The 19,116-nt window shown below is 39.9% G+C and overlaps 1 protein-coding gene across 2 annotated transcripts; it reads right to left on the minus strand.

The window, feature by feature from the left end:
* Nucleotides 1–2,707: 2,707 nt before the first annotated feature.
* Nucleotides 2,708–17,555, minus strand: RPF2 (ribosome production factor 2 homolog). 2 transcript variants are annotated; one of them, XM_074819324.1, is made up of 10 exons: nt 17,445–17,555; nt 16,282–16,414; nt 15,448–15,485; nt 14,664–14,703; nt 11,600–11,681; nt 11,431–11,507; nt 10,173–10,272; nt 5,634–5,736; nt 4,505–4,649; nt 2,708–4,194 (listed from the first exon to the last, which is right to left on the minus strand). In XM_074819324.1, the coding sequence occupies exons 1-10, from the start codon at nt 17,465–17,467 to the stop codon at nt 4,015–4,017; spliced, it is 921 nt and encodes a 306-aa protein (XP_074675425.1). In that variant the 5' UTR covers nt 17,468–17,555; the 3' UTR covers nt 2,708–4,014. The 2 variants fall into 2 exon arrangements, with proteins under 2 accessions (XP_074675425.1, XP_074675426.1); XM_074819325.1 differs by having other exon boundaries at nt 17,392–17,464.
* Nucleotides 17,556–19,116: the final 1,561 nt, after the last annotated feature.

A 19,116-nucleotide genomic window follows, 5' to 3' on the forward strand; every position in this document is an offset into this window, starting at 1 on the left:
CCCTGTGTCCTCCCAAAATGTCTTTGCCAGCTCCTCCTCGCTATCTTCTGCATAGATTAGCCATATTGCTTGCCATTAGCCATACTGAACATTCATCCATTTAGGAAGGCAATCCTACACAGGCTCCACATTCAGGAGGAGCCTCGTGTTTCTCTGCCTTGCACATTTTTAGGAAACCTGACTTCTGATACAACTGACCTATTTCTCAGCTGTGTTTTTGGATTGCATCTGGGATGTGTCAGCACTGCTAGAGGCACTTTAGCAAAGGCCAAAAGGAGGAGATAAATTGCACTTGGAGACGGGGAAGAACTATCTGCACCACATGTAATACATATGTTAATATGTATTATGTATGGCTATGTTATATATATTATGCACAGCTAACATTTTCCACTTCCCTCTCTTTAATAATGAAAATGTCTCTAACACAGTTCTGCTCTAGTCTCCTTACAACACCACCCTCCCCGCTTCCCCCATATTTGATAGCATCTGCAATAAGCAATGGTCAGCCTTTTTGCCCCTGGCTGGGGGATGCAGCGTTCAGTGTGATACATGGTATGTCTGTGATGTCCTCCCTTCACACTTTTTTCTAACCCTCCCCAGCTGCAACCAAGCCAGTGGGGGAGGGAAACCCTCACAGTCAAACCCAGAAAGCACTCAGTGAAAACAAATAAGGTTGCTAAGGAACTGTAAAGATAAACCCACAAAATCCAGGAAATAGGAAGGAGTTCATATGCTCTTTTCAAACACACACCACTCATTGCTCTCAGAGCTCAGTCTGTCACGTTATACTAGCACAGAGCTAAGGCTGTGATTATATGTGTATTATATGTGCCCAGGACTGATTCCCAAAAATGTGGGAAACCCAAGAACCCCACACATCACGCCACTCAACAATACTTACCTCTCTTCCTAATTTTTTTTAATTACACCACACAGAAAAAGAGCCAAGCAAACTGATAGTGCAGGTAGATTATATATTCTGTGTGTATCATTAGTTACCTCTAATGACAGCAGCAATGCAGATGCCAGCGGCACAGCTGGGCACCATCAGCATACAAACCAAGGGTCCACAGAAGGCACAAATCAGACCCTCCCTGCTGTTGCCATCCTGCCAGCTAGAATAAAGAAGCACGGGCTTGACTGCTGATTTGCAACTCCACCTCCGTTTTACCACACAGGTACAGCCTCGGGAGCCACGCTTTGCCCACAGGGATTTTCTTGAAACCAAACTTATTAATAAGCTTAACCCATAAATAAAGCTATCTCCAGTGCATTGGGAGGTAAGAAGATGAAAGCCAGAGGAAAGGGGTGAACATGCCAGTTATGCCTCGCCCGTGCCACGCACACCCTGGGGCCACGTTCATGTGTTTTCAGAGCCTGGTGAACTCTGGAAGCAAGGAGCAATTAAGGCAAGGCGAGCCCCTGTCATCAGCTGCCCTTTGAGCACCGCAAGTTCTGTTCCCCATGCACGCAGCTACATTGCAGCACCTGACAAATTTCCTCACACTTAAAAAGACTCTGGGAAACAAGAACATGCCACTAGAAAGGTTATATTTAGCCCTCCTATCTCCATTCACCTTGAGTTAAATCGGATACTCGGAATGTAGCAATTGCCTCCCATGCAGAGGTGCAGTTGTACATGCTGTACATCTGAAATCACATTAGCCACCAGCCTTGTGGCTTAATCAGCACTTCACGGCAAGGTTGAAACTTCTCTGAAAGAAATGAGGTGAACTAGTTGTTAATTTGGCTTCATCCTATCTCGTCATACAGAGAACAGTGATTCATTTCTGCCATGAAAAACAAGAGAGCATTTCCACTTCCCACTCGGAGCTTGCACCAAAATGGCACCACTTTGAGTAGTACAAGGTATTTATTAGAAATGAAGCAGATTTTAATCCTTGCTAACAACATAACTTGAAAAGTGATTGGTATGAAAAAGCATTGCCTAAATATCTTCACACTATATCCAGGAGAATTTCTCCTTGCCTCACATATCTAATGCATTTTGTCCACCATGTGACTGTTTCACCCATACAAAAACCAGGAGTAAAAGGGCATTCACCCACCCAGCCTCAGCTGTAGGACATCAGGCACTTTGGGTCCCACCCCTAATCAGCAGAGACAAGAGACCCTGCAAAGGGTGAATAAATGCACTTGGGTTCTCCCATCAACCAAGTTCCTGTGCTCAAGGACTCTGCATCTCTCCAAAGTTGCACAGTAACCACACTTGGCTGGCAGAAGGTGTAGCAGCACCTGTCCAAGCTTCCTCTTCATAGACAGAGCAAACCAGCAGCAGCATTGAACAAAACCAATGCCAGAATGCAACAGCTTAGCACTGAGGGCTACTACTGAATAACTCTCACTTTTTACATTAAGAGGATGTTGGACAGTCTACATTACTGCTACAAAATGTATTTATTAAGCACAAAAATTAGCTTCAAATTAGGAAAATACAACTTATTTTATGACTATGAGCATGCTGTCTTTTACAAACTTACAGTCTTTTACTGTTACTTTTATGACTGTAAGTTCATAAAAGACAGCATGCCCACTTGTACAATTCTTCTACAGCTATTACCAAACATGGCTTTCAGTCAGAAGTAGAGTGATTTGTGCTTCAGAAAGACAGGGTAGAAAATACATATCTTAAGTAGCTTATGGAATTATCAAGTTTCAGGGTTATAGATCGGAGAAAAGGATCTAGAGAGCACCACACAATTTATTTTGTGTAATGATACAAAAGAAGTAATTTGGGCAATACATTGAAGATAAATGTTTGAGCCCTCAAAAAGATTCCAAACTTTTGAAGCCCTTTCTTTTTCATGCTACCAGTTTTATCAAACCAGCACAGTAAGACCACACGTTGCATTTGCACAGCCACAGTTACAACTCAGCTGTTGTGTAAGGAGAGCAAAGCTGCCCAACAGCTTCCATCCACGATGCAGAAGACAAGTGAAAATAACAAGCTGCCTATTTCTAATGTGACACTTCAGCTGATTACACTGAGACAACAGGAAAAGATAAATTATTAAAAGCATAACTAGGATGAGCAAGCTTGCTGTGTTCGTGATAAAGTATGTACATGTTTATCATAATTATGCTAAAGGACAGGGTAATAGCTTCCAAGGAGACAAGCAGAAGAAAAAAAGCAAGGCTTTTCAGTATGTTCCAAAACAGAACACCAGACCAAAGTCTCACTAAGCTCTTAAACTCTCATCCCCTTTACCGAAGTCTTTGAGTCTCCACTAACTCATGAGCACAAACGTAGGAGGAAAGCAGGGTAAGAAGAAAAGACTTGTTCCGTTCATGGTTGCTTCACACGCTTCCACTCTGGGCACAAATCAAGCATCAAAGATCGAAATTCAAACTGTAAAGGTTTCATTTATGCCTAAAGCAAACATCAGGCACTTTGCTACCATGGTGATGAACACAGTAAAAACACCCTAATCACTCCCAATTTTGCAAGTGTAAAGTAGGGCTCAGCGCAATACTGAAAAACATGGTCTGGCATCAGGCACATAGCGTGAGTTTGCACTTTAGAAAATAGTTTATAGTTTACTGAGTATTGCAGTTGTGCAAAAACTGAAATACATAAACAGTAAATGAACAGAGAAGTTGGGTTGTGTGTATCATGCATATACACTACTTTGGCCCTGTACGGAATTTGTAAGACGAGTTGATTGATCAAGGCTTCCCAACGTAATAGCCATAAAACTGTTCGGGAAATGAGCCACCTGCTTGACTAGCCTATGTTTGCTAACACCAAGAGGATAAATACTCAGCTTTGGAAAACTAAGCAAGTCGTATCAAATTTTTTATTTTAAATAACCAAGTTCCATGTTAAAGCTCGATAGCCCCATGTCCCCTTTAAAATGACAAACCATTAAAATAATTTTTTTATAAAACTAAAGCTAACAGCAGCTGAATCCTTTATGTCTGACACATTTATATTACAATATATATACTAAATTTGAAGGTACAAAGAGTTTTCAAAGCTGTTCCAGACTATCAAGCTGATTTTGGCTTTTTGGGACTAAGCCCACCATCTTCAGCTGACTTCTCTGCTGGTCTTTTTCTTAACCCCTTCATTTTCCGCGTCTGCAGTTTACCAAGATCTTGCTTCTGCATGTGGATTCGACCATAAGTCGTACCGAACACATCATGGGAGATATTCTTTTTCTTCTTAGGCTGTAAGGGAAGAACAACATCAGTATTTGAGTAGAGAATGCCAGGAGCTCTGGTGAGAATCAAATCCCTAAAAGCAAGGCCATATACACTGTTTGGAGCTTATAGATATTAAGACTTGTTCTGTATGTTCCATATGCTTCCAGAGGAAAGTCTGTATGCCAGCTGATCACCACAAAAGTGCTGTGGTCCCAGAAACCTCAGTTGGCCTATATAAAAGTAAGCTTTATTCAAATATACAACAACTAATACTTGAGCTTTTGCTCTTCTTCACAGATACATCTGAAAGTAATATACTTTCCAAGGTACACACCTTCAGGGCTTTCGGTTGTTTTAAAGACAGCTTATAAAGGTCATCTGAAGCTAAATGTGTCCTCCTCATAACCAGATCTAATGAAGGTCCCATCTCTTCCAGTTCAATTCTTGGTATTTTACAGCCAGATTTCTTCAAAAGCACCCTAGAAAGGAAAAACAACCAAAATCAACACTGTCTTCTGTGATAAAGATTTATCCGTCCTCCTAAAGGGCAAGTTCAATCCTGTAGTTCGGAAGACTATTAAAAACAACTGCTACTGCCTACTCTATTATTGAGAAAGGTGTCTGTCAATGGCAGTTTATAAAATATTAAATCTGTCCCATCACAATCTGAACACACCCAAAATACAACCAGTCTAATATAACTTTTTTTTTTTTTTAAAAACATGAAACCAGTATTATCTGTATTACTCAGTCCCAGTACCCCAAAAGCTGTAACACTCCTCAAATTCAAAATAATGCCCCGGGCATTAATAGACATGAAAAATAGCTACTTTTGTTTACAGCAAAATAACCTGACTGTTAACCAAGAAAGTTTTTTGTTTGTTTTGAAGATTGAGACTGATAAAAATGATTTTGTTAAAGAGAAATCAAAATCACATGGAACACAAGCTGTGAAGGCTCACAGCCTCCTAAGGCAAGGCCACGAACTCTGAGGGTGAACACCAATGCAGCAAGACAGATTGTTTCGCTCTGACTTTTCCTGTTTTTCCTTGTGGATCACTGGCTACAGCCTACCACCTGTCGTGCCCTGACAAACACCTAAGTGAGGAGAGTCCTAGAAATCAGCCTGAGAACAGACTAAGGCTATGAAGTCTGAGACAGCACTCTGAATTCACCCAGGTTAATTCACACCACTTTACTAATCCAACCATATGGAAGAGCAATCCCCAGAGCACTAGAAGGGGGAGCTCAGCAAGGAAGGAAGCAGCAGGTTTAGGGCTTAAGTATTTTCCTTCTGCTGTACAAGTTACTCTGTGTTATGCTGGAACACCTCTGCACATTACATGTTTTAAATGCAACAAACTATTGCTCAACTCACTTCAATTACACAACTACAGGCTAAATTTAGGGAAAAGTTGACAAGTGTACCAAAAAGCAAACAAATACATGAAATGCATACTCACTTATAGCTTCGCATGTAAATTTTCCCATCTACAGCTGTGAAATGCAGAACATACTCTAAACCAGCCAGACGAATACTGGGCACGCTAGGACCTCTGAAGAAATCTGAAAGAATATTTTAAAAGAATAAACACCAGGTTTCTTCGCTGAAAAAAATCAAACCAACAGAGGACTACAACAAATTGGTTTACTTCATAACAGACCGGCATCACATCACTGATGTGAACTCCTTGCCTATACAGATACTTTTACTGCATCTAACTAAGCAAGGCTATACATGGGATGGCTCTCAAAAAGCCAGATCTGTATTTTTCACGGGAATCTCATGAAATAGCCACTACTTAAAACGGCAGCCCTGTCAAAACACGAGAGAGAAGCTTAACATTGCAGGTGTTAGCTCCTGCACTGGTGAAACCAAATGTGTGCAGAAATCCTGACAGGAACACAGTGACTTCCCAGAGATAATTGGGTAGCAATATACATGCTATCTAAAAATAAGTGCATGAAGAAGAGCTAATATACTTTCAGAGCAGTAATTTAGCTTTACTGAGCTAATTGGGATAATTGCATTGTCTAGTCTTCTAAATATTCAGCTCTAGAGTAATAAAAATCAAAGGTATCTTACTTTGTGTTTCAGCCAGTTCATGCTCAGCTAAACACAGATCAATACAGAGAAGCCATTAGTTCAGGTATCTGTTTTAAGACATCATTCAAAAAATCCTGATACTTCGGATTCTTAATCAGAGCCAGATTTGGAAGAGTACAGAGAAGGATCAAAACCAGTACAAAACAGATTGGAACTATATCTTATCTACTCTTACCTACATTTTCTCTCTCTGACTTGGGAAAAAAGTTTAGATACAGCATTTCTTCCACACCTCCCCCACAACAAAGCGTTTCTGTCTTTAGGTAAAGCAGTTATTTGTCATTACAATTAATGTTTTCTCTATTTAATTAGCAACACATATCTATAAAAATAAGCCACTTTAAATATTTGCTTAGTTTGCAAAGAGAACACTGAAATACAGGTTAAATACAAAATGATCCACCTCTAGTGAGGTTCTTGTATCAGGCTATGAAGAAAATACCGTGCAATCAGAGAGCTTGCAATAAGCACAGCAATCTGTCCAACATATGCAGAGGGTGGAGAAAGAATGTGACCTTCACTGGGGAACAAGGTGTGCTAATAAACACGACAGGGCAATGCTGAAACATAGGAGAACTGCTAACAGATGCAAAACACATCAGTTTTTTCCGTTCTGTTCCATTTTCAGATCCGTCAGCTAGTTGTCTTTTCCTCCACTACCTTTTTCAAAAGTATCAGCACTGGAGTGACATCCAAAACAAAGTCTTGCTGGCAGATATCAGCTGGAGTCTAGCCAGGAAATTTCCTTGGTCAACTAAATACTCTGTCCTCCTCTTGTGGGTTGAGCTTGTAGTTAGAGGAAAAGTTGCAAATAAAATATTTTGTTTGCCTCTGGCATATATTTTCCCTTTGCCAAGTTCTCTGCGGATACAGAAGCTTACATTCACAGTGGTTTTATTGACAACACGTCCCTTTCACGTTTTCCTGTGGCATCATACATCTTTTTACCCACAGGATGATCTCTTCCAACAAAATGCAGCTGGTCAGAAACTCCTGTTTCCTGGCAGTGCTGAACAGCTGCAGAAACTTTACACTTCCGTATACCCAGAGAGTTGAAGTTTTTTTAATGTACTCTTCATTTACAACTGTTGCTTTGGTTGGACTAGAGACTTGCTTTCTCCTTTCTTTTCATTCCTAGTGCTTTCTCCCTCTTGTCCTCAACATGTTTCCAGAACTTCTAATTTACTTTTTGCTGCAGAGAACTTCACAGGACCTTTTCATTTCCAAACTAAATTCCTAAATTATTTTGGAACATCAATCTATACACTTCTTTTTGTATCAATTCATATCCAAAAGCTGGTGACACTGCAACCTATGTAGCTATGGTTAGCATTAGTGGAGTTCAAACTCTATCCTGGCCGTTTCCCAGCCATTCCCTTTCTTGGCCACAAGGAATCCACAAATCTTTTGAGACACTCCAAAAAGTCTGTGTGAGGAAGGCTGTATGAAGAACAAGCTGTTGATCAATCTAAAATTGTAGAGAAACAATTCTGGAATTTCCAGGAAACTCCTGGAAACCAACATTTCAGAAAGTGTATAAACAAGTCATGTAGCACCTAGCAGTTTTTAAGATGAAATGGGTGCGCAATAACAGAACTAGCAAGCAGGCAGTGTTGTAAGAGATGAAACATTTTATAAATACAAGCATAAAAAGTTATTAGAATTTCATGAACTGCATTCCAAGGACTTACATCGTAAATTAATTCCTGTGCTACCACATCAGCAGGCAATGATAACCAAAAGAGAAAGAATGGTATGTCTTTGTCTACCAGGTCTCTAAAGAAAAATTCAGCTGCCATTTATTTCTCCTAAATAATTTCTTCCACTTCACACTTTAAGCGGACTATAGGGTTTGGTTACCATGAAGACAGTAATTCACCCTTGCCTTTAATTTTACAAAGAAACTGCTGTAAGATGATATTCCAAACATGCACAAACCCTACCCTTTTGATACCACAAAAGCCAATGAAAGCTTGGTTGTTCACCAGCATCATGGGCATCACATTGCTGTGGCAATAAGAAGCTGTTAGCATCTAATATTCCCTCTTGGATCCCAACAATACTGCTGCAGTAATAAAATATTTGCTGCTGTTGTTACAAAGATATTTTTCCATCTTTCTTAGCAATAGAGCGGCAGCTTAAAAGCACTATCTTTTGCAAGAACAGAAAGAATCAGTTCTTCCCTATGAGTTAAGGGCAGTTTTGAAGCAGGCCAAGTTATTACCCAAATGATTTTAATTGGTTAAAGATACCTTCAAGCCTTTACACTCCTTAACCTTTTCCTTTGTCTATTGTTTTGTATGTAGTTATTTCATACAAGTCAGCAGAACATTAAGACCTGGAGTACTTGGAGTACATTCAAGAAGAAAGATTGGGTGTCAATTTGAGTACATTTGACCGCAGAGTTATTAAAGGCAAATAAATGGGAGAAAGAACAGAAGAACATCAAAAGAAATAGGACAGGAAAGTCTAGTTAGTTATTTGGCAACTGTCTAACGATGCATGTCATCCATTTAAGGTATCGAGCTGTTTGATCGTGGGGTGCATGAGCACATCTGGATGCCAGTCACCAACACTGTGCAGATGCCTGAACAAGATACACTTCAGACAGTAACCCACCTGCTTCCTTCACTGTAAATATTCATTTAGAGTGACATAAACATACAGTATTAAAACCCATTTATCTTCATATTCACCCACCTTCAAAGGTTTATAAGCACAGTTACTAGCCTTTCTATCCTGATCTATCCCCAAGAACCAGTCAGCTGTATTGAGAGGATGCAAATTTTCTCCTCTCCTGCTCCCTTTTCAGTTTCATTCCAGGTGAAACATCTTGCTTTAAGGAATTATAATACTAAGGGGAAAAAAACCCAAACCACCCTCATTTTTAAGGTCTGTTTCTAAAGAGCATTCATTTATCTGCCTAGAAAAAAGGGCCCAACAAATATTTATTTTATATGAAAGGGAGATCTTGCAAAGTTGTAAGATTATGAATTGGTACAACCCAAGAATGGAACTGAAAGAACACAACTGTTATTGGGCCAGTTTCAGTACTTTACCAGATCTAAAAAAAGGTCATCTACTCTTAGGAAATCTATTAAAAAGAAAAAATACACTATCCTACTTATTAGATCTAGTTCTACCAAGCAAGATGCATTTTTTAAGTGCTAAGAGATAAAGTACCATATGACTTCTATGTTCCAAAAATCTACCCTAAGAGAAGCATAATTATTTTTTGTAGTTCCCCCAGAAAAAAAAAACCACAATGTGCTTTATCTTCCAGAGCCTTCAACTTTGAGATAGTAAAAAACTTCATGCCGGTTTGTTTACTAAGCTCCAAGCCTGCCTTGAAGTTATGACACAGCTATTATCTACAGCTGATTTTTACTGCACATTCTTTCCAAGTACTCTAATTAATGCACTTTTGTTAGAATTTGTCACATTTCCAACAGAAAGTGCTTTCATTATAGAAGCACAAGCTCAATTATACTGATTTGACTTTTTTGTAAGCAAAAATATCTCGCTTTCTGAAATTAAACCACTGATTTCAAATTAGATACTTCAAAAATATTACTTGGTTAGAGAAGTGATGATTCAGTACAATCACAGGGTAAAGACTTTTTGAAAAATGACAGAATTTTCCCACAAAGTAATGAATTTTAGTGAATCCAGTTTCAACTTCAGAGTCTTTTAGGCTAGTCTTTTTTTCCCTCTCCAACAGTCATGATGATTAGTTAACTTTAATTTCATGTGACATGAAACTTTCAAGTGCCTGTTCTTGTTTTCTTTCTGTGCTGAACATAAGCAAACATTTATTGACAAACCAACATTTCCCAACAGATCATATTACTACAGATTTATGCAATGCTACTGCTCAAATAATCAAATTACTGACCAATAAGAAGGCTCTTCAGTCTTCTGTAGTCTTCATTTACATCAAACATGTCACCAGCAAATATCAACATAGGTTTTGTTCCTTCAGGACATTTACTGTTCTGTGGAATAAGAATTTTAAAACAGAACAAAAATTCAGACCATGTTAGGGAACATATGATTCACTTAATAGGTGGTTAGCCATTCAACACAGAATGAAAAATTTTTGTGAACAGGACACTTTTTTTTCTGCTGTATGTGTATGGAAGGAAGTTGTTTTTAAGAGGGTGAATTGTATTCTTCTTTGCGCTGGACTAAAAAAAAAAGAGAGATTCTTTACTATAAAATGTATAAGATAACACCTTCCAGTGAAAACAAGTGAATTTGACCGCAACTACTAACAAGAAAACTAAAATTAGAGGCAAACAAGTCTATTGTACTTCTGACACTGGAGAGTACATAAAAAAGGCTAAAAGAATAGTTCAGTCAATCACCTAATTCTCGCCAACAAATACACTTAATTAACTATAACTTCCCTGCTAGAAACAGTGTTATGAAGATACACACTACAATCTGACTTCAAGGGGAAGACTCGCCTTTATGAACTGTAATTTCTCTGCTATCCCTTTAGACTGTCCTGTCAATTTATACACTGCAATGAGAATAAGGACCATAAAAATTCCTGATTTTTGCAGTGTATAAACTGCTTGATGCGAAAGTACACACATATGAAATATGTTTTAGTCTTGCCAAAATGAGACTAACAGCCATAAAAGATGATTTTTCTCTGGCTTTAAACAATAAGATGTTAGCACCTTGTCCAAACTAAGCATAGTTTTGTGAAAACTGGCATTTGTGTGCTACTGAAAGCTAAATAAAGTTTCAGAATCATCTCTGTCAGCAGAGCGACCCTCTTTGGTGATAATTTGAGAAGAGGCATTTCAGTTTTCAAAGCCTATGCCAGTTTACATAGGAACGTACCATCAGCAGAAACTGACTAAAGAATTTGGTAAATGTGACTCTTTAATTAAAAAGGAAAATATTAGGAAAAAAACAAGTCTAAAAAAGAATTTGCAAATAAAGTTGCAAGCTTGCTTAAAACAACCAAAATAGCAGAGCATAAAAGTAACATTCTGGGGTACACAAATTATCAATCCTCATATGCTGCATGAAACACTTTTTTTAAACAACTCCTGTCCTTCAAAGCACAACAAAAGCCAATGCACCAAAAACATCCACCAGTAGATGTCACTGAAATACTGAAATTAGCGATTCCTTACCTTGACATCTTTCAAGGATACAAACTTTTCAATGCCTAGCTCAATCATGTCTAGGACATGATAGTCAAACATGCGACCTGTGAAAGTAAAAAATGAAAATCCAGCTATTTAAATACTCATTGAAAACTAGACCTTTCGTCCAATAAAAAACCCAAGTGAGACATATTACCTATTATCAAGTTGTTAGGTCGCTTCTTGTTATGAGAGCCAAACAGAAACAAAGAACAATCTGATTTCTTGGAAAAGAATTCCTACAATTGAGGAAAAGAACAAAACTCGTGAGTTCCAGTTTGTAATGTTTAAAATATCTGGTGAAAGTATATGCCACAATCACGTGAGTTTAGGAGCTGCTTAATGAGAAGAGCAACTGCACTTAGGAGAAGAGTTTGAACATATCAAGATCCACATAAGCTAAAATTGACAGCTGGATTTAAGATTCAAATAACAATTCATTTATTTTTTTATTTCCCATTGCAGTCTTAAAGATCAAGCCAGTCAATTTTTTCTTGCCATTTTATCTGTAATCCTCTTTTTCATAAATCCTCATTATTTGTTTTTACATAAGATACCTTCAACCACTTCTCCTTGCCTGAAGAGTAAGCATTTGCAAGTTGGCTGCAGCTGTAATGCCTCACTTCAGTTACCCAGCTAAGCTTTATGCAGCATATTAGCTTTGCCTAACAGTTCCTGAACCACCAGTTAATCTCCTCAACAGCAAGCCTAGGAACATCTGCAACACCTGGGTCCTACTACAGCAGAATTTCACGTCAATTTATTATTTAAGATGCTACTTAAAACCAAGGCAGTGGCAACTATCATAGAAAAGATCTTTTCTCCAGGTGGATAGAGAACGTATTATAGTATGTCCAGAGCCACCATTACAGCAATTCTTTCTGAGGATCTCCAACTCCAAAGCCTTTTCATGCACTGCTGCTTCTCAAGGCAGCCCCTCATTCTGCGTATCGACCGTAGTTTCTAGATACCCACACAATTTATTCAGTACCTCCCAGAAGTACCAGAGTTTCTCTGTCTGCACTCAGCAGCTGTGAAGCAGAAAAAGCCACTGCATCTCCTCCCACCCCTGCAACAGGCATCTTAGAGAGGAGATTGCAACTCTGCCCCTCTGGGAGGTCAGGAGAGACACCCCTGGGAGCAACCCTAGGCTGGATTAATTGCACATACAAATCACACAGCTCAGCACTGAGCTCTGCCACCAAGTCCCTGAAAAATACTGACTGTAGACAGATCAAGAACACAACCATCCCCTAACACTTGCTCATACAGCTCTGTTCATCACTGCGTGTTGATACATGTAAATTCTCTAACAGCTGTATGACATTTTATTAAAAAGATGCAACAAACTCAAATCCCTCAAATGTGTCCTGCATATACTGCAACATCACATACCTTGCAAAATTGCCCTTTTAAAAAAAATTCCTGTAACCAAGTTAAAAAACAAACTTGATTTGACTTTCCATATCTTTCTAGGCTCTGATTATTTGTTGACACTGTTCTCAATGACAACCCCGTTGTTTTGAGGTTACAAGAACTAAAGTTCCCTGAAGGACTCCCTTTTAAAATAACAGAATGATTTTAGCTGTGGTGTTTTCCCAGAAATTATCAGAAGTTTAAACCAGTGGTCAGCTGATGATCAGCCGGTTCCTATATGACTGCAAATCCAGCTATGGGATTGTAAAAGGTTTAATTTCAGCAAATTATGTTGCAAATCTTTCCTCACTGCCTACAGTAAGTCTTCCATTCCACTCACGGTATTTTGAGGATGGCTGATTATTGTGCTTCATGCCAAGAACAGAACAGGAGCACATACTACAATGCATCAGCATCAGTATTAATGCAGATTAAGTAACTTTCTATGTTGGTGTATCTATGCTGCAACCAACAATGATTTTTTGTTCTCACCACATTAAAAATGCTTTAACTCAACTGTCCAGTACAACTTCTGCAACTCCTCTAGCACTCACTATTGGCTGCTTTTACTTTTTAGCTATGTCTCCCCTCCTCTCCCTTTTTATTTGCAGCGAATCTCCTTAGATATGTTTCCCCTTTATTTTCACAGTCCCTTTCAGACAAGAAAGCACACTTGTGCTTAGTGTGTATACATTATTTTTTTTCTTCACAGCTTTAATACAATACCCCCAAATTCCCAGTTTTTCAGCGAGTTATTTCAACAATTGCCTCACGCATTGGAAAGCTGACCCTTATTTCCCTTTGTGAGTTGCCAGTGGCACAGAGGAAACATTACTGAATCATGAGCACTGGGAACCAAACAACTTATTTTGGGATAATTATTTTTTGCTTTATTGTGAAATCACAGCTGTACATCACAATCTCCTTTCTCTCATTTTGTTGAAGGAAATACATCTACTGCTTTTATGACACACATATTTCAGCAGTTAAAGTGAGGCTATGATTGAAGTGCAAAAATGTGTGAAAATCTTAGGATTAGTCCCTCTATTTTTTGCCTTCCTGCTCATAAATTATTTTGACCATAAAGCACCGAATCAACACCAAATCCAGACAGAGGCATATCACCAAATATATTTCCAAACACACAGCCCCTTCCAAAATACCCTCCAAACCTCTGAAGAACCACTTCCGCAACCTCTTTGCAGGCCAAATACACATTTAACTGAAATTGAGCATTCAGTTCTTGACTAAATGCTGGAGCAGAACTCTCAGTGACCACCTCACAGCTGTGCAGCTGATGCACATGTTTGCACATGGTACGCTGCTGGACTTTTCTTCCTGTATTCAAATGCAAGGAAGTCACAGAAAGCTATGACCCCTCCATTTAACTATTTTAATCTACGAATTCACCAAACTGAAACAAGCTGTTCATAAGCCATGTCACTTTAGAGGACTGACTTTTAGAAAACCAAAATAAAACACTTTATTATTTCTTTCCTATCAAGCACTGTTACTTATAACAGTGCTACAGACTCCTAAATTTACCTGTCAGTTTACAGAAACATGCATTTACAGTAAAAATCAAGTCCTCACAACATTATGATTCTATCTTGCAGCGAGAGGAAAAATATGCCTACTGACACCATAAATCTAGACATAGCCCTACCTTCAACTTATCCAAGCTCCCTATAAACTTCGTTTCTCATCTAGTTCCTTATAGAGTAATAGAAAATTATCCTCCAACAAAGTTCTTCATGACTTTAAGGCTGTAAAATATCGTAAGAGAAGATGTGGCTTAATCTTACCAATGATGTTTGATCCTCAAAAGGCCTGGTAATATTTTTCCTGAGAGGAGGGAAAAAAAAAAAAAGGAAAAAAAATTAAAAAACTCCACAACCAAAAAACAAACAGACCCAGATAAGCACTTCTAATTGGTTCTCTGCTAACATTAAAATTTTGCATTCTACGGGAAACTCCAGCAGTAGAGGTTCAGTTTTAGTCCAAACCATAAGCCATAATAATACTGCCAGGAGTGCCTTAGGGCCACTGTTGCCATTTTAAGTACTTTCCTCCACATTTCCTGCCTCCTGGGGCCTGACTTCCAGATCACCGCCACCAGTGGCACCTCATAAACAACTGCCTTTGCCTGTTCATCTAATGTTAAATTCAGCTATTACAATTAATGTCTCTGGCATTACATTCATACAGGTAGTGTGTTCCCATTTTGAGCAGCAAGACTTACCTATCATTGTAATCTGTAACTGAAATTTGTAAGACTTCGGATACAAGAACTCCAGCCTATCCACCTGACACAGGACCTCGCTAGCTGTTTGCACAGATCAGTCGGAGAAGCCAACTGTCCAGGTTTGCTGAATCCTGCTCTGTAACACTTGGCACAGAACTGGGCTCAGCACCAACACTGACCACATGTAGCTTGTTTCCAGTCTACTGAAATTTACAATGAATCTTGGCCACCTTTTGCAACCCTTCCCGTTGTTCAAGCCCTCATGCTAGCCAGCATCTCTGTTCATGTTTGAAATTATCAAAAACTGTCAGAAGACTCAAAGGTGTCAAAATGAGACCACTTACTTTTTATACAGTACAGCAAAAGGCTTCTTCACAGCATACTGCAAAAGACAAAGGTAAACACGTGTTATCTTTAATATATCTAAGTGAATGGCACTGCTTTTTCTAAAACCTTACAGCTTACATGATCACATGAAACAGAGCAATTCTGCAAATCAGTCTAGAAGGCAGCACCTCAAAAGCCCTGTTCACAATAATACCCTTCAAGTTGGTAGCAATCTCGGTTCCCAATTAATTGCAGAAGGACTTCTAGTAACTAAGAAATAACAAAATAACTGAGAAACAGCTGAAATCAAAGCCATGTAATGGAATCTCTCTGCTTCTAGGGGCATGACGAAAAACAGGGAGTGAACAAAAACCTGATTATCATTAGCATAAGATGGTAAGAAAATGACAAAGCAAAGAGAGAAAAGAGTGTAGGAACAGCTATAATGTTTTCAGGTATGAAGTTAGGAAAGTTTAAGTTTTAGGAGAGGCTGAAAGCTCTGTATCAGTACACACAAGCAGTTTACAGGATTCCGGGATATGACTTCAGCTGAGTGATCCAGTCCCAATTCTGTATCTAATTCTCTTGTTTTCAAATTGACTTGCAACACTTCACCTTACATACTGGACAATCGTGGAAAAAAATAATAAAGAAGAGAATAAACTCAAAACTTCTGGCAAAGAAGAAACTGGAAGAAAATAATCTCCATTGAGGCTAGGTAATGACATCTTTGGAGTACTAGTCAGTCTGAGATTTGGGCAATGGGGAGAGTATGAAAATATTGATCTTGCAGGAGAGAATATGCAAATTGTAAGAAAAAGGAAGGTTGCATACTATGTCCAACAACTTACAATGTCTTTAAGCACTTCAGTCACTGTTAAGTTAGCATTTCCTCCTTTTATGAGCATAGCATTTTTTGTATTTTCTTTAAGTTTGGGTTCTCTCTTCTCAAGAAATCTTTTTGCTCTCTTAGTTTTAGGCTTCCTGTAACAATAAATTACAGTTAAAAACTTAATATTAGTAACAACACCCAACACCATGGAAAACAGTAAAACAAAACAAGAATTAGAACAAGCTGTGTTCAAGTAACTTGGTTCAGTGATTCAAACTAATCCCAACCTGCAGAATTACAATCAGTGCTAAAAGCCCAGTCTTGGATTAACATGTTTTACTGCCACTCCTCCTCTTCTCTGTCCCCCCGAGGTAGGAAAGGCGACTTTAGTCTTGGCTTTTCAGTTTCTGCTAATTTAGAGCTTAAACTATGCCAGAATTCCCACAGACTACAGAGAGGCTGAAAGCTTCCCCTCACACCAGCCTCCTCCCCAAGTCAGAGACTTGCATAAGGGAAAAAAAAGTTCCTCAAAGACCATCAAGGGCATCCAAAAGAAAACCTCAAGTAGGGCATATCTGTTGGGAAGAACCAGAGAGAAGTACTGTGCATTATTCAGGTGAAATACACCAGCCTTAGCAGGGGCACGGAGCTTATATAAACTAATAACTATACGGCTTAAGAACTACATTTCTCCACTAGATGAATGCAAAGCTTTTCCTATCTTCTCCATGACCCATTATATTTATTTTCTTTTATAGAGAAAACAAACAGAAAACCCCACACAGCTACTTCCAATTACAGGTGAAGACAGTTCTTTTAAGCGTACAGAAATACATAAATTCAATCCCAGATGGTCACCACGGTTCCTTTAAGTTACCAACTGAGCGAGGGCTGTCTTGCCACCAATAAAAAGACGGCAGCGCTCACTTTTCCCTCCTTCTCACACGGTGTTCCACAGGCCTTCTCTCTCTGCCGGCCTCCCCCTCTGCAACCCTGCCCAGGGCGGCGCCGCCCAGGCCCCACAGCCGCCCCGCTGCTGGGCGCCCCCGGCTCCCCGCAGACCCCGCTCTCGCTTCCCAGAGCCCGGGGAAGCCGCGCAGCACGCCCCGCCCGGTACCGGAGCCCTCACAGGCCGGGAGAGGACGACTGTCCGTCCCTTCGTGTCCCCCCCGCCACACTCACACCACCCGGTCCAGCGCGTCCATCACCGCCGAGTCGCCTCACGCGCGCGCGCCGCCGTCACACACCACCATCCGGTCCCTCACATCCGCCGCGGGAAAGGGGCGAGGCCAGGGCGGGCACCACAAAGAGGCGCACGCGCAGAGCAAGCCCCGCCCCCCAACGGCGCGCGCCGCGGAGGCACGCGCTGCCTTCCCGCCCTGAAATGACGAGTCCCCGCCCAGCGGCGGGTGCAAATTAATTAACGCACAAATATTGAGGCAGTTACACAACGTGCATGGCTGCAGCAGCGGCCGAGCCGCTTGTTTCTGACCTGCTTATCCACCTTCTCCTCCCTGGTGCGTTGGGAGCCACACCGAGGTTGTGCAGGTAAAGCACGCCATTTTAAGCCCAGTTTCTCCCCAGATTTACTTATTTGGAAAGATGGATGCAACTATTAGGAGTGGGGAACATGACCTTATACGTAATAGAAACCAAATGACAAAGATTTATTTCTACCTAAAATCCCTAATGCAGTAGCATGACTTTTAAACCTGTATCTACTTTTAATCTAAAAAGTTTCTGGCTATTTCAAAGCCTACAGGCCTAAATCTGTCGGTCAGAGTTGTTCAAATTTGTTCAGGTTGTTACATTTGTTCCTCAAGTTCTGAAGGTATAAGCAAGCCAAAAGACTCAGCAAAATCCTATACAGCAGAAAAATCTTCCTCTGCCTACCTACATCCAATTTGGAACATACCCATCTCCCAGCTTTCCTGCGAGTTAAAACACTTCACGTGCTGCACCCTGCTTCTCTACGTTGGGCACCCCTGAATCTTCTCCAAAGCTTTTTTAAAATCTCTTTTTAGGTGCTGAACACATCATATACACTGGTAACTGCCCCAATGTGTAAAGAAAAAGTGCTTAATACCAGACATGGCAAGGAACGATTGGGATGGTTTCGTGTCTAAGCACAGGGACATGAGCAATATACAGCAACAAGGCAAGGATGATTATAGCAGTAATCCTATTGTCCAGCTATCATACTTACCCAACACCCCTTTTTACTCCACACACCAATTTTGAACTGTACTTGAAATAACTTGTTGGGCTTTTTTGGGCAAAATCACTAAAGCTGAAAAATTCGTTATCTGCAGCAGTGGACTCATAGCACCGGCTTTCTGGGAGGACTGGGGAAAAGATGGGTGAAGAGTGAGTATAGTTGCAAAAGTTAGGGCTAATAACAACAGAAACAAAAGTCTGAGAATTATAAATAATATTTAAAATCTGAAAAACATTATTATGAAGGTACTCATAGTTTATGATATACATAAAATGTTTAAAAAAAACCCAAACTGATTCCCAGATAAACTAGGACAAAGAAACAGCTGAAAAAGGTCAGAAACCAATTCTGCTACAATACTCCTTGCACATAATACAAAAATCTACATGTACATAGTGACAGATTTTGCAACTGGTTAACAAAATGTGAAACTTGCTGTGCTGACACAGAATAAACTCTGGGAAGCACCTCTCTGCTGTCAGCAGCCGAAACGACAACAGCGAACATTTTCCATCTGCAGCACAGTCAGTCCCTCTAGCAGGAGGTTCAGCTGTCAACAAGTGCAGCCCAGCACCACAAACGCTCCCCACTGCAGACAAGAGCATACATTATACCAGTTTGTAACATTCCCAAGAC

Source organism: Strix aluco, chromosome 3, assembly GCF_031877795.1.
Source record: "Strix aluco isolate bStrAlu1 chromosome 3, bStrAlu1.hap1, whole genome shotgun sequence".
In the NCBI taxonomy this organism is placed as follows: Eukaryota; Metazoa; Chordata; class Aves; order Strigiformes; family Strigidae; genus Strix; species Strix aluco.

Excerpts from the sequence above, each read along its gene's own strand:
- RPF2 (XM_074819324.1), bottom strand. The coding sequence starts at position 17,467 with ATGGACGCGCTGGACCGGGTGGT. Across the intron at positions 4,650-5,633 it reads ATTTACATGCGAAGCTATAA|GGTGCTTTTGAAGAAATCTG; the intron begins GTGAGTATGCAT and ends TTTCCTTTCTAG. Across the intron at positions 4,195-4,504 it reads AACAACCGAAAGCCCTGAAG|CCTAAGAAGAAAAAGAATAT; the intron begins GTGTGTACCTTG and ends CTTCCCTTACAG.